Here is a 21,449-nt window from a genome sequence, read left to right on the forward strand (position 1 = left end):
CTGTCCCTAGTCTCCTCTGTCCCCTGTCCTACAGATGAAGAGTAACATGTCCAAGATTACACAGCTGGTCAGTGATGGAGCTGGGATTTGAACGTTGAATCTAAGCTACTTAAAAAACAAAAGCACAACAAAGGAAAAATGTCTCAAATTGATATTTAAAACCCTCTATAACCAATGTGAACCACCATCCTCTGCCCCTTCTCCTGCTGCTTTCTGAGTATCGTCAACCCCAGGCAGACTGATCCATGGCATTCCCTGGCATGACCTGTCCTGTCCTTTCTTCACACCTTTGCCCAGGCAATTTGCTCCTTGGGCCTGTCATCTCCTGTGCCCTGCCCCGCAGAGCACCACAATCAGAACTGAGCTCTCTGGGCAGAATGCTCACAGTTCACCACAGTCTCACAATATGGACCCCATTTTTCCTGGTCTTCTATTGCTGCTACGGAAGAATCCGTATTTCCCAAACCACCCAGCCCCATACTCAGTACAGTTGCTGGGGAGTAGGTTTGACTAGTCTGCATGTTTCAATCTGGGGCCAAGGAGAGCTGGGTCTTAAATGGGTGTTGACTTCACAAATGGGCTTTGGTAAAAGGTAAAAGGCAACTCTCATTTGCTAACTAAACAAAGCTATTCAATTTAAAATCTCCACAGAGATCTTCACCCTCACAATCAGCAACTGTAACAAACAGATTATAGAGTCACCTATATAGAATCAAGAAATTTTAGAATTAAAGGGACTTTAGAGTGCATTTCATGTAAATATTGTACTTTATAGATTATGAATAGTGCTGATTTGCAAAATCAAAACATGGTTAATGTCAGAACCAAGCCTGGAACCCAAGATTCCTGAGTCCTGGTACCCAGGGACCCTTCATCTTCTAGCCACTGGGGAAAACAATAAGGGAAGACAGAAAGAAACAAACTCACAGCTTCTTCCAGGTGCTGCTGATCCGGATTATCATTTGGTGTGTGCCTCAAGATTTCTCGAAGAAGCAGAGGGTATTTCACCAGACGGCTCCTTGGAATATCAAGGAAATTCCAGAGATCTAGTTTGCGGCTAAAGGGGGATTCTAAGCATCGCTGTAGGAAATCTTGGACTCGGTGATCTTGTTTTTTGTGGTCCAGCAGAGCTTTGGCAGCTACTTGATTGCTGCAGTAGCTGTCGTAGGAGCTGAGACAAGGCAGCTAAGGAAGGAACATTAACAGAGGGTTGGAGCATTAAAATAATTGTGCTCTGAAGCTACATGCTAACATCACTCATTGGGACTGAACAAAACCTAACTGGTCTCCAGGCCTGGCCAACATTCCTTTATCTAGATGGCTGAAGGAGACAGAAATGGAATCTTTAAAATGGCAGGCAACGGAGAGTTCTTTAAGCTCCTGCTTGCTTGCACAAAGTTATTTTCTTAGTGGCATGTTTAATTTCTTGATTGTTAACACCTCAATAATTTGTTTGCATTTCTGCCAATCTAAGCTAGACACAAAAGAACTGGAATTACTGTATATGCACACAATTCAGAATTTTCCTAAACTGGAATTATTGCATATGCATACAGAATTGTCCTAAACTTTCAAAAGTATCTGGTGAGAGGAAAGTCTCCTATATTTTTTTAAACACGGGTTCTTTTAGAATTATTAATAAGAAACTAATCTAGAAGACTTAGTGGCTCAAAAAGAAAGGAGTCAGACTCCACAGCCCAGCCCTTTGCATGGCCCAGTGCAAGCACCTCTACATCAGTTTTAAGGTACCTGATTCCAAGGCGGACCAAATATAAAGAACTCCAAGAAGTTAAAGCAAAAGTATAATTACTAAAAAATTAGATGCAGAAAGCATTTAGAAACATCTTTTAAATTAGTTCTGACAGGCCAGAATGATTCTTGGCTATACCTAATGGTTAACATCACAATTCCATGCAAAGAACAATTTAAGCTTAAAGACTTTGGAATACTTCAAGTCCACTATTTTCCTTCCAGAGAAATACTAATTTCCCTGGCATGTCCCATCAGTCACATGGTGCAAACAAGGAGTCAGAGACTCAGTGAAAGCGCTGCTCATCTCCCTTTTCCACTCCTCCCTATGATAGCATCCTCATGCACGGGTTGTCAGCTTCCAGAAAGTCACTGGAGGCAATAAAATGCAGCCAATGGCCCTGCTGTGTTTGCTTCTCTCCCTGGACTAGGAAGCCGCTTTTACCATAACACCTCCTCTGTGGAGGGATTCATTGCAAGACAGTGGCAAGAAGGTCTTTCATTTCTGCATCCTTAGTACTGTGCAATGGGCCTACTGTACAATAAACATTCAAAGTCTGTATTCTGAATGAACAAATGAAAGAATGTTTAATGGATTACCAGATTAGGTAATATTTGATGGTTTGTGAACACAGCTTAAAAATAAGTTGTGGCAGCATCTGAACAATGGGTCAAAGTTTAACTATTCTGCTACTTCTTTTTTTTTTTTTTTTTTTTTTTTGATGGTATGCGGGCTTCTCACTGTTGTGGCCTCTCCCATTGCGGAGCACAGGCTCCGGACGCACAGGCCCAGGCCATGGCTCACGGGCCCAGCCGCTCCGCGGCACGTGGGATCTTCGCAGACCGGGGCACGAACCCGTGTCCCCCGCATCAGCAGGCGGACTCTCAACCACTGCGCCACCAGGGAAGCCCCTCTGCTACTTCTTTTATACCTTTATTTGAAATTATTTTCAGTGACTGAAACCAAACAAGATACCATGAAAGTAATGTTTTAAAAGTTCACTGTTGGGCTTCCCTGGTGGCGCAGTGGTTGGGAGTCCACCTGCCGATGCAGGGGACATGGGTTCGTGCCCCGGTCCGGGAAGATCCCACATGCCGCGGAGCGGCTGGGCCCATGGGCCATGGCTGTTGAGCCTGCGTGTCCGGGGCCTGTGCTCTGCAACGGGAGAGGCCACAACAGTGAGAGGCCCGCGTACCGCAAAAAAAAAAAAAAAAAAAAAGTTCACTGTTGAGTTTAACATTCTTTGGAAATGCCTACCTTCTTTACATGTTATTAAAAACCTCTATTTGTGTTAAAAAGAATTACAGAAGTTCTTTTCTCAATGTTATATTTGAAAGTAATGATAATTGGTGCTTACACACACAGGCACGCACACACACACACACACACACACACACACACACACACACACACCCTGGATGTGTAATGTTTAAAAGTTCACTGTCAAATTTAACATTCCTTGGAAATGTCTACGTTCCTTACATGTTATTTAAAAAAACCCGTCTATTTGTGTTAAAAAGAGCTACAGAAATTCTTTCCTCAATGTTGTATTTGAAAGTAATGATGATTGGTACTTACACACACACACACACACACACACACACACACACACACACACACACACACACACTCTCTCTCCAGATGTGGCGCTGTGGCTTGTAATTTAGATCTTCAGAATTAATTAAAAAGAGACTCAGGCCCTCTTATTTTCATTTCCACTTCCTGGCTTTTTAAAAAGACCTGGAAATGCCCAATGTTTTCATTATGGAGAAACAAAAATCAGTAGTAACCATCAGATGTAAACTAGCAAGGAACCCTAACCACACGGTCCGCTTGCTGTCCAATGGGCCATTACCTTCTCTGATCCTGCCACCTCTGCTGCCATGGCAACCAAATCTGGCTCTGGTCCTGTGTTCACTGCTCACAGGGTGCTCATTTCCTGAGCATAACCTGAAAAGCTATCTGGTTCAGCCCACTGGCTAGAAAAAGCCACAGGTGACCTTTAACTAGATAGGGAATGAAGAATATACACATCTTGGTTCCAAAATACGCTGTGATAACTCAGTAGTTAAGACGACAGACTCTGGAACCAGGGAGTATCATGTTCAAAGCCTAATTCAGACAGTTAATAGTCAGGTGACCCTTCAGAAGCCTCTGTTTCCCCACTTACAAAATGCACATACTAATGTCCTCTTTTAGTGAGATACTGTGATATGGCAGATAGAAAGTGTAACAAGAGCTTGGCTCCTGGTTAAGAATCAGTAAGTAATAGTTATTATTAATATTATTATTATTTAACCCTAGAATATTTTCATTGAAGAAACTGTGGTTGAGAGAAACAAAACTACTTGCTCAGCTGGAGACAAAACCAGTCTGAAATGTGTTTGGCCTCCCCACCACCCTCAAAAGCTCTGAACTGTTCACCATCTCTTTAAGGAGACTATCAAGAATTTCTAAGGGAAACTCTCAGCCTTTTTTTTTTTAAGAAATTCTTTCTATCTTCCTAACATGAAAAGTGATAGAGCAAATGTATTTTTTTGCTTCCGTGTACCCTGCCTCTCTCTTTGGAATGAAAATTTAATGAGAACCCAAATTAACATGAGAACTTGCTGCCTTGGAGACTTGATAAATTACCTCATTACTGAAAAAAACATTAGCATGAAGATGTCACTTGGGAAGTTGTTTCTTTATGAGAAGGGGAGGCTTATGAGAACAGGCCAACCTATGGTTACTGATCCTCAGTAATGAGGGTGGTTCCCTGAAAAAAACCCACCACTCTGTTTAAGGTCTTCAAAGTAATTGATTCATTCTAAGGTCAAAAGGACTGGCCAGGGCTATCTCACTTGAGAAACTCACTTGTTTAAAAGGGTTTTTTTTTTTTTTCACTTTTTTCCTTTGGGGGGAAAAAATCAATTTTTCATGGGTTGAATGGGCTCTGACTTTTCTCATTCAAAGTCCACTAAGATGTTTATTTTGTTCTGTTAAAAAGACCAGAACTCAAACAGATGTACCCCTTGGTTTACAATTCCCACTCACATGGACACATCTGCAGTTAAAAGAGGGAAAACATTTAACTGCTCATCGGTCCTGATGAATAAGGACCGTTTCTCATGAGGTCTGGTAACAGTGGGCCAGTTGTTTAATTTTAGGCTACTCTTCAAGCTGCAAGTTCCCATTTGATGTGGGAAGTGTCCAGATAGCAATGGACCGGCATGGTCAAACTTCTTTGGGGTATGTACAGAAAATGACTGCAAAATCTAACCCCATATCAAACTAATTTCCTAATGAAGTGCATTTATTTCAGAAAAAAAATTAGTAACAAGGCAAATGCGTTCATTTTTGCTTCTGGCATGAACTGACAATTCGTATATGACGTCTGAGGAAACCTTGTAGTTCTACATTGCCATCTTGTCAAAAACAGAGGGGTCATCATGCTATTCTGGAGTTGTGCCCTCACTCCCACCAAAGCAATCCACAGACTGAGGAAGTTTAAGAAAGATTGAGCCAGACTCTCTCTTCTCATTACACTTCCTCTGTCTCCAGCTAGCTAACTCTCTTTAGAGAAATTTATCTGTGGGCTAATGAAGTTAAGACATCTAACATGGCTCATAATAAAATCAAAGTCAAAAATGTAAGATGAATGATCTCTCCTGAAATATTAAGGCATGTTTTCTAAATTATTCATCTTACAACATTACTTGCCTTTCAGATACCCTTGGGATATTTTAGCCTCAGTGCTAAAATTGACTCCTGAACTAACCTGGAGCAGGGGTGGAACACTCGAGGACTCACAGAAGGAAACAGAAATGCATAACAGGGAGTGGTGGGGACTGTGGCAAAATAGAGAGTGCATGCCTTGTCTAAAATAAATTACAACTGAACAACTACATTATGCACTCAATACACCACCAGTTCAGCCCCAGAACCATAAATTAGAACCCGTAACCTAAAGTCACAGGTGATTTCTTCAATTAGGAAAGGGTATGGGTTATATTGGGATAAAGATCAGCATAATAACCAGCTCTCCTAAGAAGTTACTTAGGATCAGATATATGCTAAACACTAACAACATTTATGAAATGACATTTGACCATAAGAGGTTTTTTTTGTAGCATGAATAAAAGCTTTCTTAGTGATGGACAGGAAGCTGTACATAAGTTTTTACTAGAATAAAAAATGTAATAATTATATTCATAATTGGCCTGATGTGAATATTAACTAGTTTTACTTTCTTTAATATGAAACTAGTAACAATTTCACGTGTGCCTTTACTTCTTTTATTGTACAAAGGCCATGTTATCTTTAAATGCAGTACATTTATAATAATAAAAAAATTGTTTCCATGCTTTGAGGAGATAAAGGCTAAATGTAATGATAAATTTTACTAGAAATTTGCTATTTTAATTTTTTCTGATGTGAAACCAGTGTTTGCCAATAAAACGAGTCTCGCTAAAATGAAACTCCATCTACATTATTGAAATTTATCTTTAATCAAGACCAGAGAACTTTTCTTACCCAGCCCACGAGGATGGGGCCAACGTGCTCAGTTGAGCCATCGGGCTTCCGTACATCTCGAAGCTGACTAAGGAGGTCTGGTAAAAAAACAAACAGAATGCTTATTTTGAAGGCTTATATGAACAGGGCTGGGAGATTTTGGGTTACTCACATTATTACATAACCATGACTGGTTAAAAGACAACTCAAGGCTACAAGTCAAGACTCATTCTGGGAACAAAATTATACCTTCGTGTAGAGGAATCAGGGAGTCCAGTGTTCCGAAAATTTGATTCAACTCTTGTTCTGTCATTATGGAGAGTTTCAGCATGGGGTCATGATAGGCCTGCACAAGAAGGGCAAGAGATGGAGGCAAACATTTAAAATCAGAGGAAGTAAGTTGTTAATGTAAATGCCTTCTGAGAGGCCCTACGCAATAACAAAATATTTGGCTCTCCCCACGACTTCTCCCATAATGCTGCACAAACAGCAGATGGGTGTGGTTGGAGCAGATGAGAATCCAGCATTGCCTTGAGCCTTTTGTGGTTGTTGATAAACCAAAGCAGATTTTTTTAAAGCTTCTTTTTTTAAAATTCTAGTATATCTTACATCTCGGAAAGGGCACAAATCCTAAGTATAGCGCAGATTTGATTTGTATAATGTTTTAAAAATTAACTTTATTGAAGGTCTAGCAGCTTGAAAAACTCCCACTTTATACAAAATTAGTTACTAGCAGGTTATTTTTCAATTAGTCCATATTTAAACTAAGTAAAGGAAGGGGAAAAAAAAGGTGCTTGGTATCCTTCACTATGGATTTGAAGCAAAGAGGGCAAAATCTCTGCCAATCTTATTACCTCTTATTAATGACAATTAAACCACATGAACACATAAATATACCCAGGGCACTGCAATAGAATACAAACACTCAGACCGCACAGTCCCTGCCTTGAAGGAGTTTTATAAAGCTAATTGGGAAGATTTAAAAAAAAAAAGGCATGGAAAATTAAATATATGTTTAAAAAATAGTTCAAGATTAAAAACAGGACAATTATCACATTGCAGCAAATATTCATCAAATCGTAACTGCTCTAGAGGATTGGAGAATTAGAGGTAGAATGGCTAAGGGAGAATTTAAAAATGAGCTGCTTGGCATAGAGAAGGAGGCGGTAAATACTGTTGAAGAAAGTACTGAGACTTGAGTTTGCTTCTGGAAGATAGGTGGATATGGATGGTTGAAAGGAAAGGGAAGGGTTTCCAGGAAGGTAGGACCAGCAAAGCAAAGGACAGAAGTGAAAAAGGGAAATCTTGATGCAGGAAGGAGGAGTTGGACTTATGACCAGAAAGATGTCTCCCAGAGTTAAATGCTTTCTTTTTCTTTTTTTTTTTTAAATTAATTATATTTATTTATTTTTGGCTTCGTTGGGTCTTCATTGCTGCGCATGGGCTTTCTTTAGTTGCGGTGAGCAGAGGCTATTCTTCGTTGAGGTGAACCGGCTTCTCATCGTGGTGGCTTCTCTTGTTGCCGAGCACGGGCTCCAGGAGCACAGGCTCAATAGTTGTGGTGCACGGGCTTAGTTGCTCCGCAGCATGTGGGATCTTCCCCGACCAGGGCTCGAACCCGTGTCCCCCTGCATTGGCAGGTGGATTCTTTTTTTTTTTTTTTGCGGTACGCGGGCCTCTCACTGTTGTGGCCTCTCCCGTTGCAGAGCACAGGCTCCGGACGCGCAGACCCAGCGGCCATGGCTCATGGGCCCAGCCGCTCCGCGGCATGTGGGATCTTCCCAGACCGGGGTACGAACCCGTGTCCCCTGCATCGGCAGGCGGACTCTCAACTACTGCGCCACCAGGGAAGCCCCGGCAGGCGGATTCTTAACCACTGCGCCACGAGGGAAGCCCCTAAATGCCTTCTTTGTCCTCCCCACCTTCCTCCTCCTCAGCCCTGCCCAAAACTCAGTTTCTTGGCTGCTTCCAAGAAAAGCTTGGATAGCCATTTCTCAGGAATGCTACAGATGGGATAAAGTTGGACTAAGGACATTAGCATAAAGTTGAACTAAGGACACTTAAAAGAAGGGAAGTATCTTTACAACCCTCTGATTTTTCAAGGAGGCTGTGAGTATCAGATGAAGGATTCTGGATTTTACCCTCCATGGGGGTCAGTGGAATGGAAAGGTTTTCAAGGAAGGCTGTTGTCAAGACTACACAGACTACAAGGTATGAAGTTCCTCTCCCTTCCCACACACAAAGTGATTAAAAACAAGTTTCCATATAAAAGACTCTAACTTACATGATAGTGTGCAGTTGCCTCAATGAACCACTTTACCCACTTACGGGATTCAAATGACTTTCTAAGACATGGTTCCAGTTTCAGATGTCTACACACTCTCTCCCAGGGATGAAGGGGACCTGCATGTGAGACTTCTAGGACAATGAAATGCATGTGAAGCCAGGCCCGATGAACACTTTCTGATTAAACTGAAGTATTCTTTTAGGTGCATTAGAGACATGCAGATGAGAATCCCTAATAGTGCCAGATCTAGAGCCTTCCTGCTTTGAGACATTTTCCCCACTACTTGGTTTGTAGGTTCTTCTCAATTTTTGATGACCTGTCTTAGTCATAGAATGAGTACTAATAAAACACAATCTTAGAACTGTAAAATTACTCAGAGGAAAAAAGCAGGAGGTGACTCAAAGGACCACTGGATTCGAATGTACCTTTTTTGCCAATTTCAAGTCCTCTATTAAATCTTCTTCTCCTTGAGAAAGCTCAAAGATGGCCTGCAAGGAAAGGTAAAACACATTTACTGAACTTTCCTTTCATTTTTGAGACCAAATTCAACTGATGCTCAAAGCCCCATATGTACTTATTTCTTAAGGATTTTTTTTTTTTTTTTTGCAGTACATGGGCCTCTCACTGTTGTGGCCTCTCCCATTGCGGAGCACAGGCTCCGGACGCGCAGGCTCAGCGGCCATGGCTCACGGGCCCAGCCGCTCCGCGGCATGTGGATCTTCCCGGACCGGGGCACGAACCCGTGTCCCCTGCATCAGCAGGCGGACTCTCAACCACTGCGCCACCAGGGAAGCCCTCTTAAGGATTTTTAAAGGATTCTTAAAAAGTTAAATTGACCCGAAGCAATTGCATCGAGTGGCTAAAATCTACAAAGAAAAGATTTTGCAAAACTTCTGTGTAATGTGCCTATTTGTTTGTGGGAGAAAGAGTTTCCACATGTGTTTCTAATCCAACAAGTCATATTTCATTTACACAATTGTGATGCAGCTGAACAAGATGGAACTATTTTAGGTAAAATAATTAGAGTCTGAGCCATGGACTCCATGTCTCTTTTGTGAGTGACAATCATAATAAATGATTCGGGGTCTGTTCTCAGTGATGGACATGGAATTACTATTAATTGGGCCATCACAATTTGTCTTCCTTCTATTCAACAGAAGGTAAAATCTCAACAGATAGCTTTATTCCCATCAGCCACTTGTCTTAAGGCTGTGTTGCAGGAAGAATCCGATATTTTATCACTCTAGATGTCTGGTGAAGTTAATTCATTCTAACTTACTTCTTGGCCCCGCACTGCACAATAAATAAAGTTACAGGAGCTGGCTGTGTGCAAGAGTGTGTAAATGGACGCAATGATTTGCTTCTGTTAAGCCATCATAATTTAAGAGCGATGATGTGCAGAACACTCTTTCTCTCTCATCTGACAGTCTCAACTGTTGGCAAACTTTATGTTATTAAAGAACTACATGCCTGTGGTGACTACTACGTTTCTTTCAGACCAGAGGGAAGAGGTGAGCAGGCTTGGAGAACACCTCCATCCCTGGGGTTGATGGACAGCAGGACAATGAATGTGCTCCCTGGCCCAGCGGGCAGAGGCAGAACACTGCACTGGAGGCCAGTGCATGGTGACCCCTCTCAAGGCCCCCAGTAAAGCTTCCATGTCATGCCCTCCTGGTACTCTACTTTGTTTAACCTTTTATTTTGAAATAATTAGACTCACATGAGAAGTTACAAAAATAATACAGAGAGGTCCTGTATAGCCATTACTCAGCTTCCTCCAATGGTGGCAACTTACATAACTACAGAGCATTATCAAAACGAGGACATGGGTGGCTGCAGTACAATTAAATATTTTTACTTGGACCTTCCTCAGATTTCCTTGTATGTCTGTTTTACCAGAGCGCAATGTGGCCCCCAAGAGAGGAAAACCACAAAACCCCACACTGGGATACACCACAGTCAGGTGTCTGTGGAGGGGGGTGGGCAGCACAGTGTGACTGTGAAGACCATGGGATTTGGTTCACTGCTCCAGCTCTGTAACTTTCTAGGTGGGTGACCTCGTGTTCACTGTACCTTAGTAATCTCCTCATCTGCAGAATCAATCCCCCCCCTTCCTCCCTTCCCACTGTACAAGTTATATATGCACACTATTACACAGAAAAGTATAAAGAGGAAAATTTAAAATTATCCACAATACCATTTGTTAACCACTGTTAAGATTTTGCCATATTTCTGCAAATGATTTTTTCAGTGTACATATTATTTTTAAATTATTTATTCATTTTTTAATAGACAAACATTGACATGGTTCAAAATTTACAGTTTAGGAATGGGCACATGGTGAAAACTTCCCTCTCACCTCCTCCTTCTCACCACCCAGTTCACCTCTCAGGAAGCAACAATGTTACCAGCTCCTTACATGTCCTTTCAGAAATATTTTATGCGTCTATAAGCAAATATGCGAGCCCGCGTGTGCGTGCGCGCACACACACACACACACCCATTTTTACTTTTTTTACGTAAATGGTAGCACACTATACCACCCTATTTTGTGCCTTGCTTTATTCACCTAGCCATACATACATATCATCACTTCTCGTGTTTCTATAGTTACAGAATGTATGCACATTCACTATGGAACCAGGACCTGGTAATAGATGTTCAGGTTCTTTCTGGCACTATTGTAAACATCACTGTGATGAATAACCTTACACGTGCATCTTTTCATCTGTGTACAAGTGTGCCTGGTTGATAAAGTCCTAGAAAAGAATTGCGGAAGTCAAAAACCTAGAAAGTTTTTAAGTACTCCTTTTGCCAGCGTCAGGTTCTCTGCTAAAATAGATATTCCAAGGATTTCATTAGATGATGCACCTTTGAAGTGTTTAGCACAGCCTGGCACATGACAAGTTCTCTGCAAAGTAGTATTATCATAGCCAACTAGGCTACTGATACAGAAAATTTACAGGGAATGAAATTAACTGCATTCCATATTAAAGTTTTCCCCAAAACTGGATCAAAGTTTCATAAACTGAGTATTTTAAAATATTCTAGAAGGTGCTATTAAAATATAAGTAAAATGATTATTTCTGTGAACTCTATGGTCCTAAACAGACACTTCCTGATTCATCTTCTTTGTAAATTCAGATTTTCACATCAGTGTCTTTTTTTTTTTTTCCCCACATCAGTTTCTTTTAAAAGTCAGGGCCACACCCATCCAGCTGGATGCTGGTTTCTCAGCTCCTTACAAGGTCTGACATGCCCATTTGTCGTCCTTCTATCAATGCAGTGAAGAACTGACTTGGAGACCGTGGTGTAGACCCCAGCTTGGCTCTTGCCTTCAGTGTGCCTTGTTCTAGACACAAGGGCAACTCCAGGGGTCCCAGCCTACCTCCTGACGTTTGATTTCCTTGGACGTGAGCATCTGATTGACGCACACGTCGAAGGTCTCACTCCACAGCTTGCTGTCTCTCCGCTTCGTGCTCGAGGGGGCGGCATTTCTGGACCAGGGTCTGGGGGCGAGGAGGTCAGGGCGGCTCTCGCTGCGGAAGCTGATGGAGCGCTAAACAATGAGAAAAACAAACCGTCACGGGGGCAGCAGCAGGACTGGGTGGATCGTTTGAGTGGCTTCCTGTTACTGACAGAGCATAAATCAGACATTTGCAAGAAAGAGAGGACAATGTCACAAGGCCTGTGGGAAGTAGGGCATTGTCTTGTGGCTACGTGCTAAGGAAAATCGGGCAAGGGGCCGCTTTCAGAGACTTGAAGGGAGTATCCGTTCTGCGAGACCGGGATAACCAAGTGTACCACAGCACAAAAACATTTCAGGTCAAATGCATGCGCAAAGGTGGCTCTCAGACAAGTCATGAGCTCTACTTTTCTCCCGTGGACACCTCCGCTCTTGAGAACAACAAAGGTTAACAGTAGTGGATGTCCTTCAAAAAAAAAAAAAGCAAAAAGAACATCTGGCCAGTACTCCTACTCTCCTCCTCCTTCTGGGGACACTGCCTACTCTCCTTGGGTATCCCCTCTCACATAGTTTGGGCGGGCTCCCCCAGACCTGACCAATCAGAGTACTCCACCACCCTGGTTCAGAGGGGGACATGCGATTCCCTGAAATTTGCTGTGTGCTTCATGGGAGAAAGAGCAGAAGATTTTTCCTTTGGGATTGTAAGCTCACGAAATAACATAAGCAGGAGTTTCTTGAGGCAGCTCTCTCTGTTCACACAGAAGAGTGTGTCTACTATAGGAGAGAATAAAGGGACACACAGAATAAGGGATGGAGAGAGAGTCTGAGGGAGGGAAGGAGGGAAGCAGCAAGCTCTACCCACACTCAGCCCCTGGATCTCAGTGTGCTTGAAGCCAGGAAGAGCCACTAAGACTAAGGGCTAATACTGATACATTCCTCTTTCTGTTTACATTCGCCTCAGTTGTGGTTCTCTCTGTCAGTTACCATCTTGGCAGCAAATGGTGCCTGTTCCAAGTTATGTTCTTATTTTACAAAGAGGTCCTGGTAGACTTTGGGGTGGTCTAATCATCCAAAGTCCTCCCCTGTGGCTGAAACATGCTACCACAGTGCTTTCTCTTGACAAATACAAATGATCAAGAAGAAAGCTGAATGCATCATATTCAGCCTTCATCCTAGATGATTTCAACACACTTACTGGAAACTTTGCCAAAGCAATGAGGTGTTGCTGTGCTGAAAAGCCACATTCTTATTTAGCAAGTGTTCCCTGCCATGGCTGTGGCGACATGTCTATGGCCTTCAATGTGAAGTTCCAACTCCTTATTTTGGCACAGAAGTCCTCTTGTAATCTGACCACGGTCTATCTATCTAGAATCACCTCCTGCCACTCACCCATGAGCCCCCTATTCTCCAGCCCTACTAGGCTATCTGCCATTCCCTAAATGTACCATGCTTTGCCATTTGCTGTGCTTCCTTCAAGCAGTCTTCTCTTCCTGGAATGCTTTTCTTTCGTTGCCTTGCTGGCTAACTCCTAACTGTCCTTGGGATATAACTCAAATACCTCCTCTAGGAAGCCTTTACCAGTGTTCTCCCATCCTTTCCCAGAACAATCTGGACATCTCTCTGATATAATGATGATCAGATTTTATTATACTTATTGGTCACCTGCTCTGAATTATAAACTTCCTGAGGGCAGGAACTGACTTTGCATGTGACATATGAGCCGTCATCTCTGAGACGTTATAAGGTAGCTTCCAAATATTTTGAGATTCAACCATAAAATTTAAGAAAGTAAAGAAAATTTTAAAAGAACTATTCAACATAAGGGCGTTGTTAAACAAGTTATAATTCATCTGCTTGATAGAATGTTATCTAGCCAATTAAGATAATTCTGAGATACTTTTAACAGCTAAAAATCCCTTCTTTGTAAGTTAAAATAAAATTAGGATTAAAATCTGTGTATGAACACTTTATAATTATGAAAAAATGCACATGAGCAAAGATACAAAGGGAACGCCACCAAATCTATTGTTTTTGCCTGATGACGTTATAGGTGATTTTCACCCTAGTTTACAAATTTGTATAATTCTAGAAAAATGAATAAATGAAAAAAAAAGAAATTGCCAAGGGGCTTCAGGGTATCACCACAACCTTCTGGAAGCAGGAAGCGAGCTCTGTTTGCAAGCAGTAACACAGTTCCTCAGGCTGGCCTAGGCACCTGTGAGCTCCTGGGCTCATTAATGAGCTCATGATCACTGGACCAGCCCTGTGAGGGTCAAGAAAGTACTTGCTCCAAATGCATTTTACTAATGGTATCTCACAAATCCCTGTGATCTCTTGAAAACAGGCCTTTATAAACAGTGACCAGCCTAATGCTTGCAGATCCCCTCGGCACTCAAAATCAATTAGCCACAGGCACGGAAAGGTCAAAACAAGCAAAGTGAGTCACCAAGTAACTCACTCATCTCAGTTTGCGGTTCTGATGCCAGCTGGGGCAGGAATTAAAGAGCAGAAAGAGAGGAAAACACAAAAAAGAAGATTCAAAATCAAAGACATTTTCCACTTTCACTTGAGAGAATCAACCGCCTTCTTTGTTGCAGTGTCAGCCCCTGACCAACTTCAAGTGTGCCCCGTCCCCACCACCAGTTTGAAAGTAATTTAGGCTAACTTTAAATTTTCATACAAAAATATATAAAATTAAGTACAAATCCCCTCATTTTCCCAAGTACACTTCCTAGAAGTAACTGCTGTAAGTTTGTTCGAGGTCTTTCCACACCTTTTCCATGCATTTGCTAATATTCACAGAAAACAGAATGTCTTCTCTTTTCATTCAACAACATGTCTCTCCATGTTAGAATATAAGACCCACTCTTAAAAAAAAAATAATTTATGGAGGTGAAATTCACATAACATGAAATTAACCACTTTGAAAGTGAACAATTCAGCGGCCTTTAGTACATTCACTGTGTTGTGCAATCACTACCTCTAGCTTGAAAACATTTCCATTGTCCAAAGTCACTCATTCTTTTTTTTTAACTGAGGTACAGTGGTTTACAACATTATATTAGTTTCAGGTGTACAACATAGTGAGTCAAACATTTTATGGATTATACTCCATTTATAGTTATTATAAAATATTGGTTATAATCCCTGTGCTATACAATATATCCTTGTAGCTTATTTATTTTATATATAGTAGTTTATACCTCTTAAGTCACCCATTCTTTTTTTTTAAATATCTTTATTGGAGGATAATTGCTTTACAATGTTGTGTTAGTTTCTACTGTACAACAAAGTGAATCAGCTATATGTATATGTATATCCCCACATCCCCTCCCTCTTGAGCCTCCACCCATTCTTTTTAATGGCTACAGAGTTAGTGTCCCATAGTCTGGATGCACCACATGGATTTAATCAACCTCCAACTGATGGACATTAAAAACGTTTCCAGTGCCTGGCTATTATAAAAAGTGCCTTAGTGAACATCCTTTATGTATTTATGCTGGTATTTCTGTAAGGCAGATTCCTTAAGTAGAATTCCTTGGTCTAAGAAGTATCAACTTCTTAACATTTGATAAGTACTGGCAAATTGACCTTCAAATAGTCTGTTCAACTTCATAGTCTCCAGAAAGGTATATGATAGTACCTTTCCCTTCACACTCATAAATAGGATATTATTATCGATCTGATAGGAAGAACAAATACATCTTAATTTCAGTTTCATGTTTCGAACATAAGATTGAACATATTTTTATGTTTTTATTGAAAAATTTCCCAGAGTTGGAGACTTTTTTTCTGTTGCAGTTTGGGGGAAAAAAAGAGAGGGGTGAGCTATACTAGGGGAGCTCCATCTCTAAGAATTCCTGGTTTTGTCTTTCCTTAGTGATTCCTGGGCTTGGGTACTAAGGGGGAAGGGACAGGGATGAAGTTCACCACGTATATCACAGAGGGGCCGTACATACTTGCCCATGCTTAGTACTTCCGATGAGTTCTCTCCGATCCTCACAACCACCCTGAAAGGTGAGAGTTTATTCCCATCTGGCTGATGATTAAACTGAGGCTAGGGAGGCTAAGGTATCTCCCCAGCTAGGATTCAAAACCAGATGTGTTTGACTCCAAGACCTGAGCTCTTTCTACTACGGGGACTGTACCTGCTGTTTACATGCAAATCATGCATTGCAGGGAGGTTTCAGTCAGATGGGACTCAGCCTTCTTGGAGTTTAAGTCTAGTTAAGAAGAGGGAATGCATTTGCTCAGTTTTAGGAATAATGACTGAGTGGCTCTTTGACCAATCAAACTTCAGATTTACACCTTTAATTTGGATGGATTAAAACAAACATTTTGTCTTTTTAAAACTCCACTTAGAAAGGGGAAGGATGCTGAAAAGAAGAATCCCAAAGAAATAAAGAATGCTGGACAGAGGTATGGTTAGCAGCTGGCTGGCCCTGGAGACAGCTCACAGCCAACCAGGCCCAAGCCATGGGGGGGTATTCATGACAGTGCTGACCACACACCATACCTGCACCCCTACCAGTCATCAGTACAGCTGGCCACAATTAGATGAGAGGATTGGAGCTGGCGGAGAAAAAGTGACTACTGCTAGGAGGAAAAACCCAAAGAAGAGGAATGCCTTGAGAGAGAGGAGAACAGCCACGTCCCTTCCAGTGCCCCTGCCACTGCCCATCCCCCTGCTCTGGCTCTCTTTCACCATGTGCTGTGTGATATCATTTACCGGTTTGTTTCTGACATGTCTGTTTCCTCCCAATAGAAGGTAAGCTCCTTGAAGACAAGGATATCTATTTGTTCTGTTCACTGATGGATTCACCAACACTGGCACATGGTAGGACCTCAACAATTTTGCTTAATGAATGAATGTCGTTGCTTGTATGTGCTGGGCTCTGTGAGTGGGGCTTTAGAGCCCTGCTATGCCCAAGAGGTGAGGATTCCTACCCTTTTTTTATAGATGAGGAAACTTGAGGCTCAGAGAGGGTGATTCTTTGCTGAAGGTCATGCAGCTAATAAACGGTGCTCCAGAATTTAATAACCCAGGTCAGTGGTGAACTCAGGATGACAATCCACATCTGGTCTATTTGAGTGCAACTCTCCCCCACCCCTTGCAATTTTTTTTTAAATGCTTTTTTAAAAAAATTATTTTATTTTTGGCTGCGTTGGGTCTTCGTTGCTGCGCGCGGGCTTTCTCTAGTTGCGGCGAGCAGGGGCTACTCTTCATTGCGGTGCGCGGGCTTCTCATTGCGGTGGCTTCTCTTGTTGCTGAGCACGGGCTCTAGGCGCACGGACTTCAGTAGTTGTGGCACGAGGGCTCGGTAGCTGTGGCTCTTGGGCTCGGTAGTTGTGGCTCGTGGGCTCTAGAGCGCAGGCTCAGTAGTTGCGGTGCATGGGCTTAGTTGCTCTGCAGTACGTGGGATCTTCCCGGACCAGGGCTCGAACCCGTGTCCCCTGCATTGGCAGGTGGATTCTTAACCACTATGCCACCAGGGAAGCCCCCACTTGCAATTTTTAACCAATATCCTACCCTGCTTCCTCTAGGGTAAAATTTAAAGTGTGTTGGAATGCATGTGCCCAAATAGATGAATCTCAGGCTACTTCTCAGTCTGTGATAGGGAATCTCAGCCTTGCCACCACTAATGTTTTGGACCAGAATATTCTTTGTTGTGAAGGGCTGTCCTGTGCATTGCAGGATGTTTAATATTATCCTTACCTCTAACCACTAGATGACAGTAGTGCCCCCCCCACCTCAAGCTGTGACAACCAACACATCTACAGATGCTGTTGAATGTCCCTTGGGGTGAGAAACACTGGTCCACGGTGACCAGGAGAGGCTCACTTCAAAGTAAGGGACCCAGCTTGGAAGGGACTGGATTCAAAACAGAATCATGTACATAGGACCCCCTAGTTATGGGGATTCTGGGCCTGGACTGAAAAATGTTCCAGGACAAGCAAGAGTTTCCATGAGGGAATCTGGCCCAGAAAATGAGTCAAAAGCCCAAAGCTCATAGTTACTGGCAGCTAAAATAACAATGGCCCCATAGCAGGCACAGATACTGCAGATTTAGGAAATGGGTGCTCATGTTTATGCCTGAACTGGCTATATGGAAAAGATGCTGTAGGTGGGAAAAGGGGGCCCCTTTACACGTGTCAGAGGAAATGTAAACCCAGCACGTTAGGCATGATGGAAGATTTGGTTTGTTAATGCTGCCTGTTCCGTGGGGTACTCCCTTGTCCTTTTCCCAAAACAGAAGGTCTCTACGGCCAAAGATAACACGCTCCAATAAAGAGTTCAAGCCAGGGAAATTCTCTACATTTACCATTGCTATTTTGTAGCAGATAGCTTACTATTAAATGGATTGACATACTTCACTCTGTATGACAGACTCTAGGTCCACCCACCTCACTACAAGTAACTCAATTTCGTTTCTTTTTATGGCTAAGTAATACTCCATTGTATATATGTGTCACATCTTCTTTATCCATTCATCTGTCGATGGACATTTAGGTTGCTTCCATGTCCTGGCTATTGTGCAGCAAAGCACACAATAGGTTTTTTTGCCTATAAAGTGGTGATGAGTTCTACCCTGCAGAGTTTTGAATGAGGCCACGAACATAAAGGACCTTGCACAGAGCTTGGCTTGCTATAAATACTGAACTAATGGAAGATGTTAGTACTAAATTTAAAATGACAACCTTTAAATTGCAATAGTCAACTATTACAACAGTCTAATTATTATTGCAGGAATGGTAAAGAACAGCAGAAAATCAGGAGTTCCTTTTAACACAGAATACAAGTTACTCCTCAACTACATGCTTACCTTCCAGACAGGTAATAAGTATGGTTTCTGGTTGCTTCCCCCAACACACACACACACACACACACACACACACACACACACACCCACATCCACACACACACACCCCTCTACCCCTTGGGCTCATTCTCCACAGCTGCCAAATAACTTAGGACCAAAGATTTTATCAGCTATAGAAAGTATATGACCTTGGACCAAGGGGTGATATTTGAGGTCCTTGGAGAAGAAAATCATGGTTGCCAGCCCATGGAAATTAAGCACATATGCTGGTACTCTTCCTACTTACTTCTCAGATCTAGATGGCATCAGTCTTTCCACACTCCTTCCTCAAACCTGAAATGTCCTCTCTCCCCTTCATCCTCATCATCTCTGAGCCATTCCAGGCCCAACACAAACCCTTGCACCCTTGCCCAAAGAGAGGGAGAAATGTGACTATGAGTCTAGAATTAGGATGTGAGAACACAAAGAAGCAATTCTGTCCAAGACAGATACATGTCAAAAGTAGAGGCCTGATGCTCAACATCACTAATTATCAGAGAAACGCAAACTGAAACTACAATGAAGTATCACCTCATACCAGTCAGAATGGCCATCATGAAAAAGTCTACAAACAATAAATGCTGGAAAGGGGTGGAGAAAAGGGAACCCTCCTACACTGCAGGTGGGAACTAAAAATAGAACAACTGTATGATCCAGCAATCCCACTCCTGAGCATACACCTGGAGAAAACCATAATTTGAAAAGGTACATTCACCACAATGTTCACTGCAGCACAATTTACAATAGCCAAGACATGGAAGCAACCTAAAGGTCCATCAACAGAGGAATGGATAAAGAAGGTGTGGTACATGTATACAATGGAATATTACTCAGCTGTAAAAAGAATGAAATAATGCCATTTGCAGCAACATGGATGGATCTAGAGATTATCATACTAAGTGAACTCAGACAGAAAAAGACAAATATCATATGATATCACTTATAGGTAGAATCTAAAAAAATGATACAAATGAACTTATTTACAAAACAGAAACAGACTCACAGACTTCAAAAACAAACTTATGGTTACCAAAGGGGAAACATGTGGGGGTGATAAATTAGGAGTTTGGGATAAACATATATGTACACATTACTATATATAAGATAGATAATCAACAAGCACCTACTGTATAGCACAGGGAACTCTACTCAACATTTTGTAATAACCTATTTGGGAAAAGAATCTGAAAAAGAATGGATATATGTATATGTATAGCTGAATCACTCTGCTGTACACCTGAAACTAACACAACATTGTAAATCAACTATACTCCAATTAAAAAAAAAAAAAAGTAGAGGCCTAACACTAGTGCTATCAGATGGCTTGGTGTTTACACTCTTTGACCAGAATTCCACTTCTGGCAACATAAAGTAAGGAAAGAAGAAATAAAGACATATACAAGATTTGTGATCGGGATGTTTAAAGCAGTACTATCTATAATGGTGGAAAAATCCAAACAATTTAAGTATTCAACAATAGAAGGGTGACTGAATAAACATACATCCTTTTGACAAAATACTATATGAACCGATTAAGAATTGAGATCATGAAAAATATTTAATGACGTGAAAATGTCTTTATACTGTAAGGTTATTTTATACTGTTAAGACAAAAGCAAGTTAAAAAATAGTATGATTACAATTTTGTTTTTAAAAAATACTCACACAAGTATATAGTAAAAGAAAAGTTTGCCTGAGTAGATACCAAAATGTTAATAGAAGTTTTTTGGTGATGGGAAGATGGGATTACAAGAATTTTTATTCCCTTTCCTGTGCTTCTCTATATTTTTCATTTTTAAAAATGATGTTATATAATCAGAAAAGAAAGCCCAATAGGAGGTACTTTAAAAAAATAGGACAGGTTGGGCAGGAGGGACAAGCGCTGGGCAAGCGCTGCGAGCTGGGCAATGGCAGGGATGGTGCTCAAGAGGCTGATGGCCGAGTGCAAACAATTAATACTGAATCCTCCGGAAGGAACTGTGGCAGGGGTCCAGAAGACACCTGTTTTGAGTTTGGGGTTTCTCCTGCCATCCTGAGTTTCCCACTTGATTACCCGTTAAGTCCTCCAAAGATCAGATTTACCTGCGAGATGTTTCATCCCAACGGTAAGCGCTTTTGAAGTAGTTTCAACGGTTCCAGGAGAGGCCTAGAGATTGTGTGCATATGGGCATTCATGGTATACTGCTATTTTGCTGTGTGTTTGGAAGTTTCCATAATACAAAGTTTAAAAATTCATTATGGTCAGAAGAGTTGATTGAGGAAGTCAGCAAGTTCAAGGTGATTAACCATAAAATGCAACTATGAAGAGGATTGTGGGTAATTAAAAAATAACTAATAAGGGCTTCCCTGGTGGTGCAGGGGTTAAGAATCCTCCTGCCAATGCAGTGGACACAAGTTCAAGCCCTGGTCTGGAGGATCCCACATGCTGTGGAGCAACTAAGCCCGTGCGCCACAACTACTGAGCCTGCGTGCCACAACTACTGAAGCCTGTGAGCCACAACTACTGAAGCCTGTGAGCCCGTGCTCCACAACAAGAGAAGCCACTGCAATGAGAAGTCCATGCACCGCAACGAAGAGTAGCCCCCACTTGAC

General features: G+C 41.8%; 1 protein-coding gene across 6 annotated transcripts in view; it reads right to left on the reverse strand.

The window, feature by feature from the left end:
• Nucleotides 1-21,449, reverse strand: part of ARHGEF3 (Rho guanine nucleotide exchange factor 3) — a 311,235-nt gene that overhangs the window by 16,405 nt on the left and 273,381 nt on the right. For all 6 annotated transcript variants that reach the window (XM_079932995.1, XM_079932994.1, XM_079932996.1 and 3 more), the window contains 5 exons: nucleotides 11,920-12,090; nucleotides 8,957-9,019; nucleotides 6,494-6,590; nucleotides 6,266-6,342; nucleotides 928-1,185 (listed from right to left, as the gene is read on the reverse strand). In XM_079932995.1, coding sequence (XP_079789121.1) covers nucleotides 928-1,185; nucleotides 6,266-6,342; nucleotides 6,494-6,590; nucleotides 8,957-9,019; nucleotides 11,920-12,090 — 666 coding nt within the window. The remainder of the gene's footprint in view (nucleotides 1-927; nucleotides 1,186-6,265; nucleotides 6,343-6,493; nucleotides 6,591-8,956; nucleotides 9,020-11,919; nucleotides 12,091-21,449) is intronic.

Source organism: Stenella coeruleoalba (assembly GCF_951394435.1).
Source record: "Stenella coeruleoalba genome assembly, chromosome: 10".
In the NCBI taxonomy this organism is placed as follows: domain Eukaryota; kingdom Metazoa; phylum Chordata; class Mammalia; order Artiodactyla; family Delphinidae; genus Stenella; species Stenella coeruleoalba.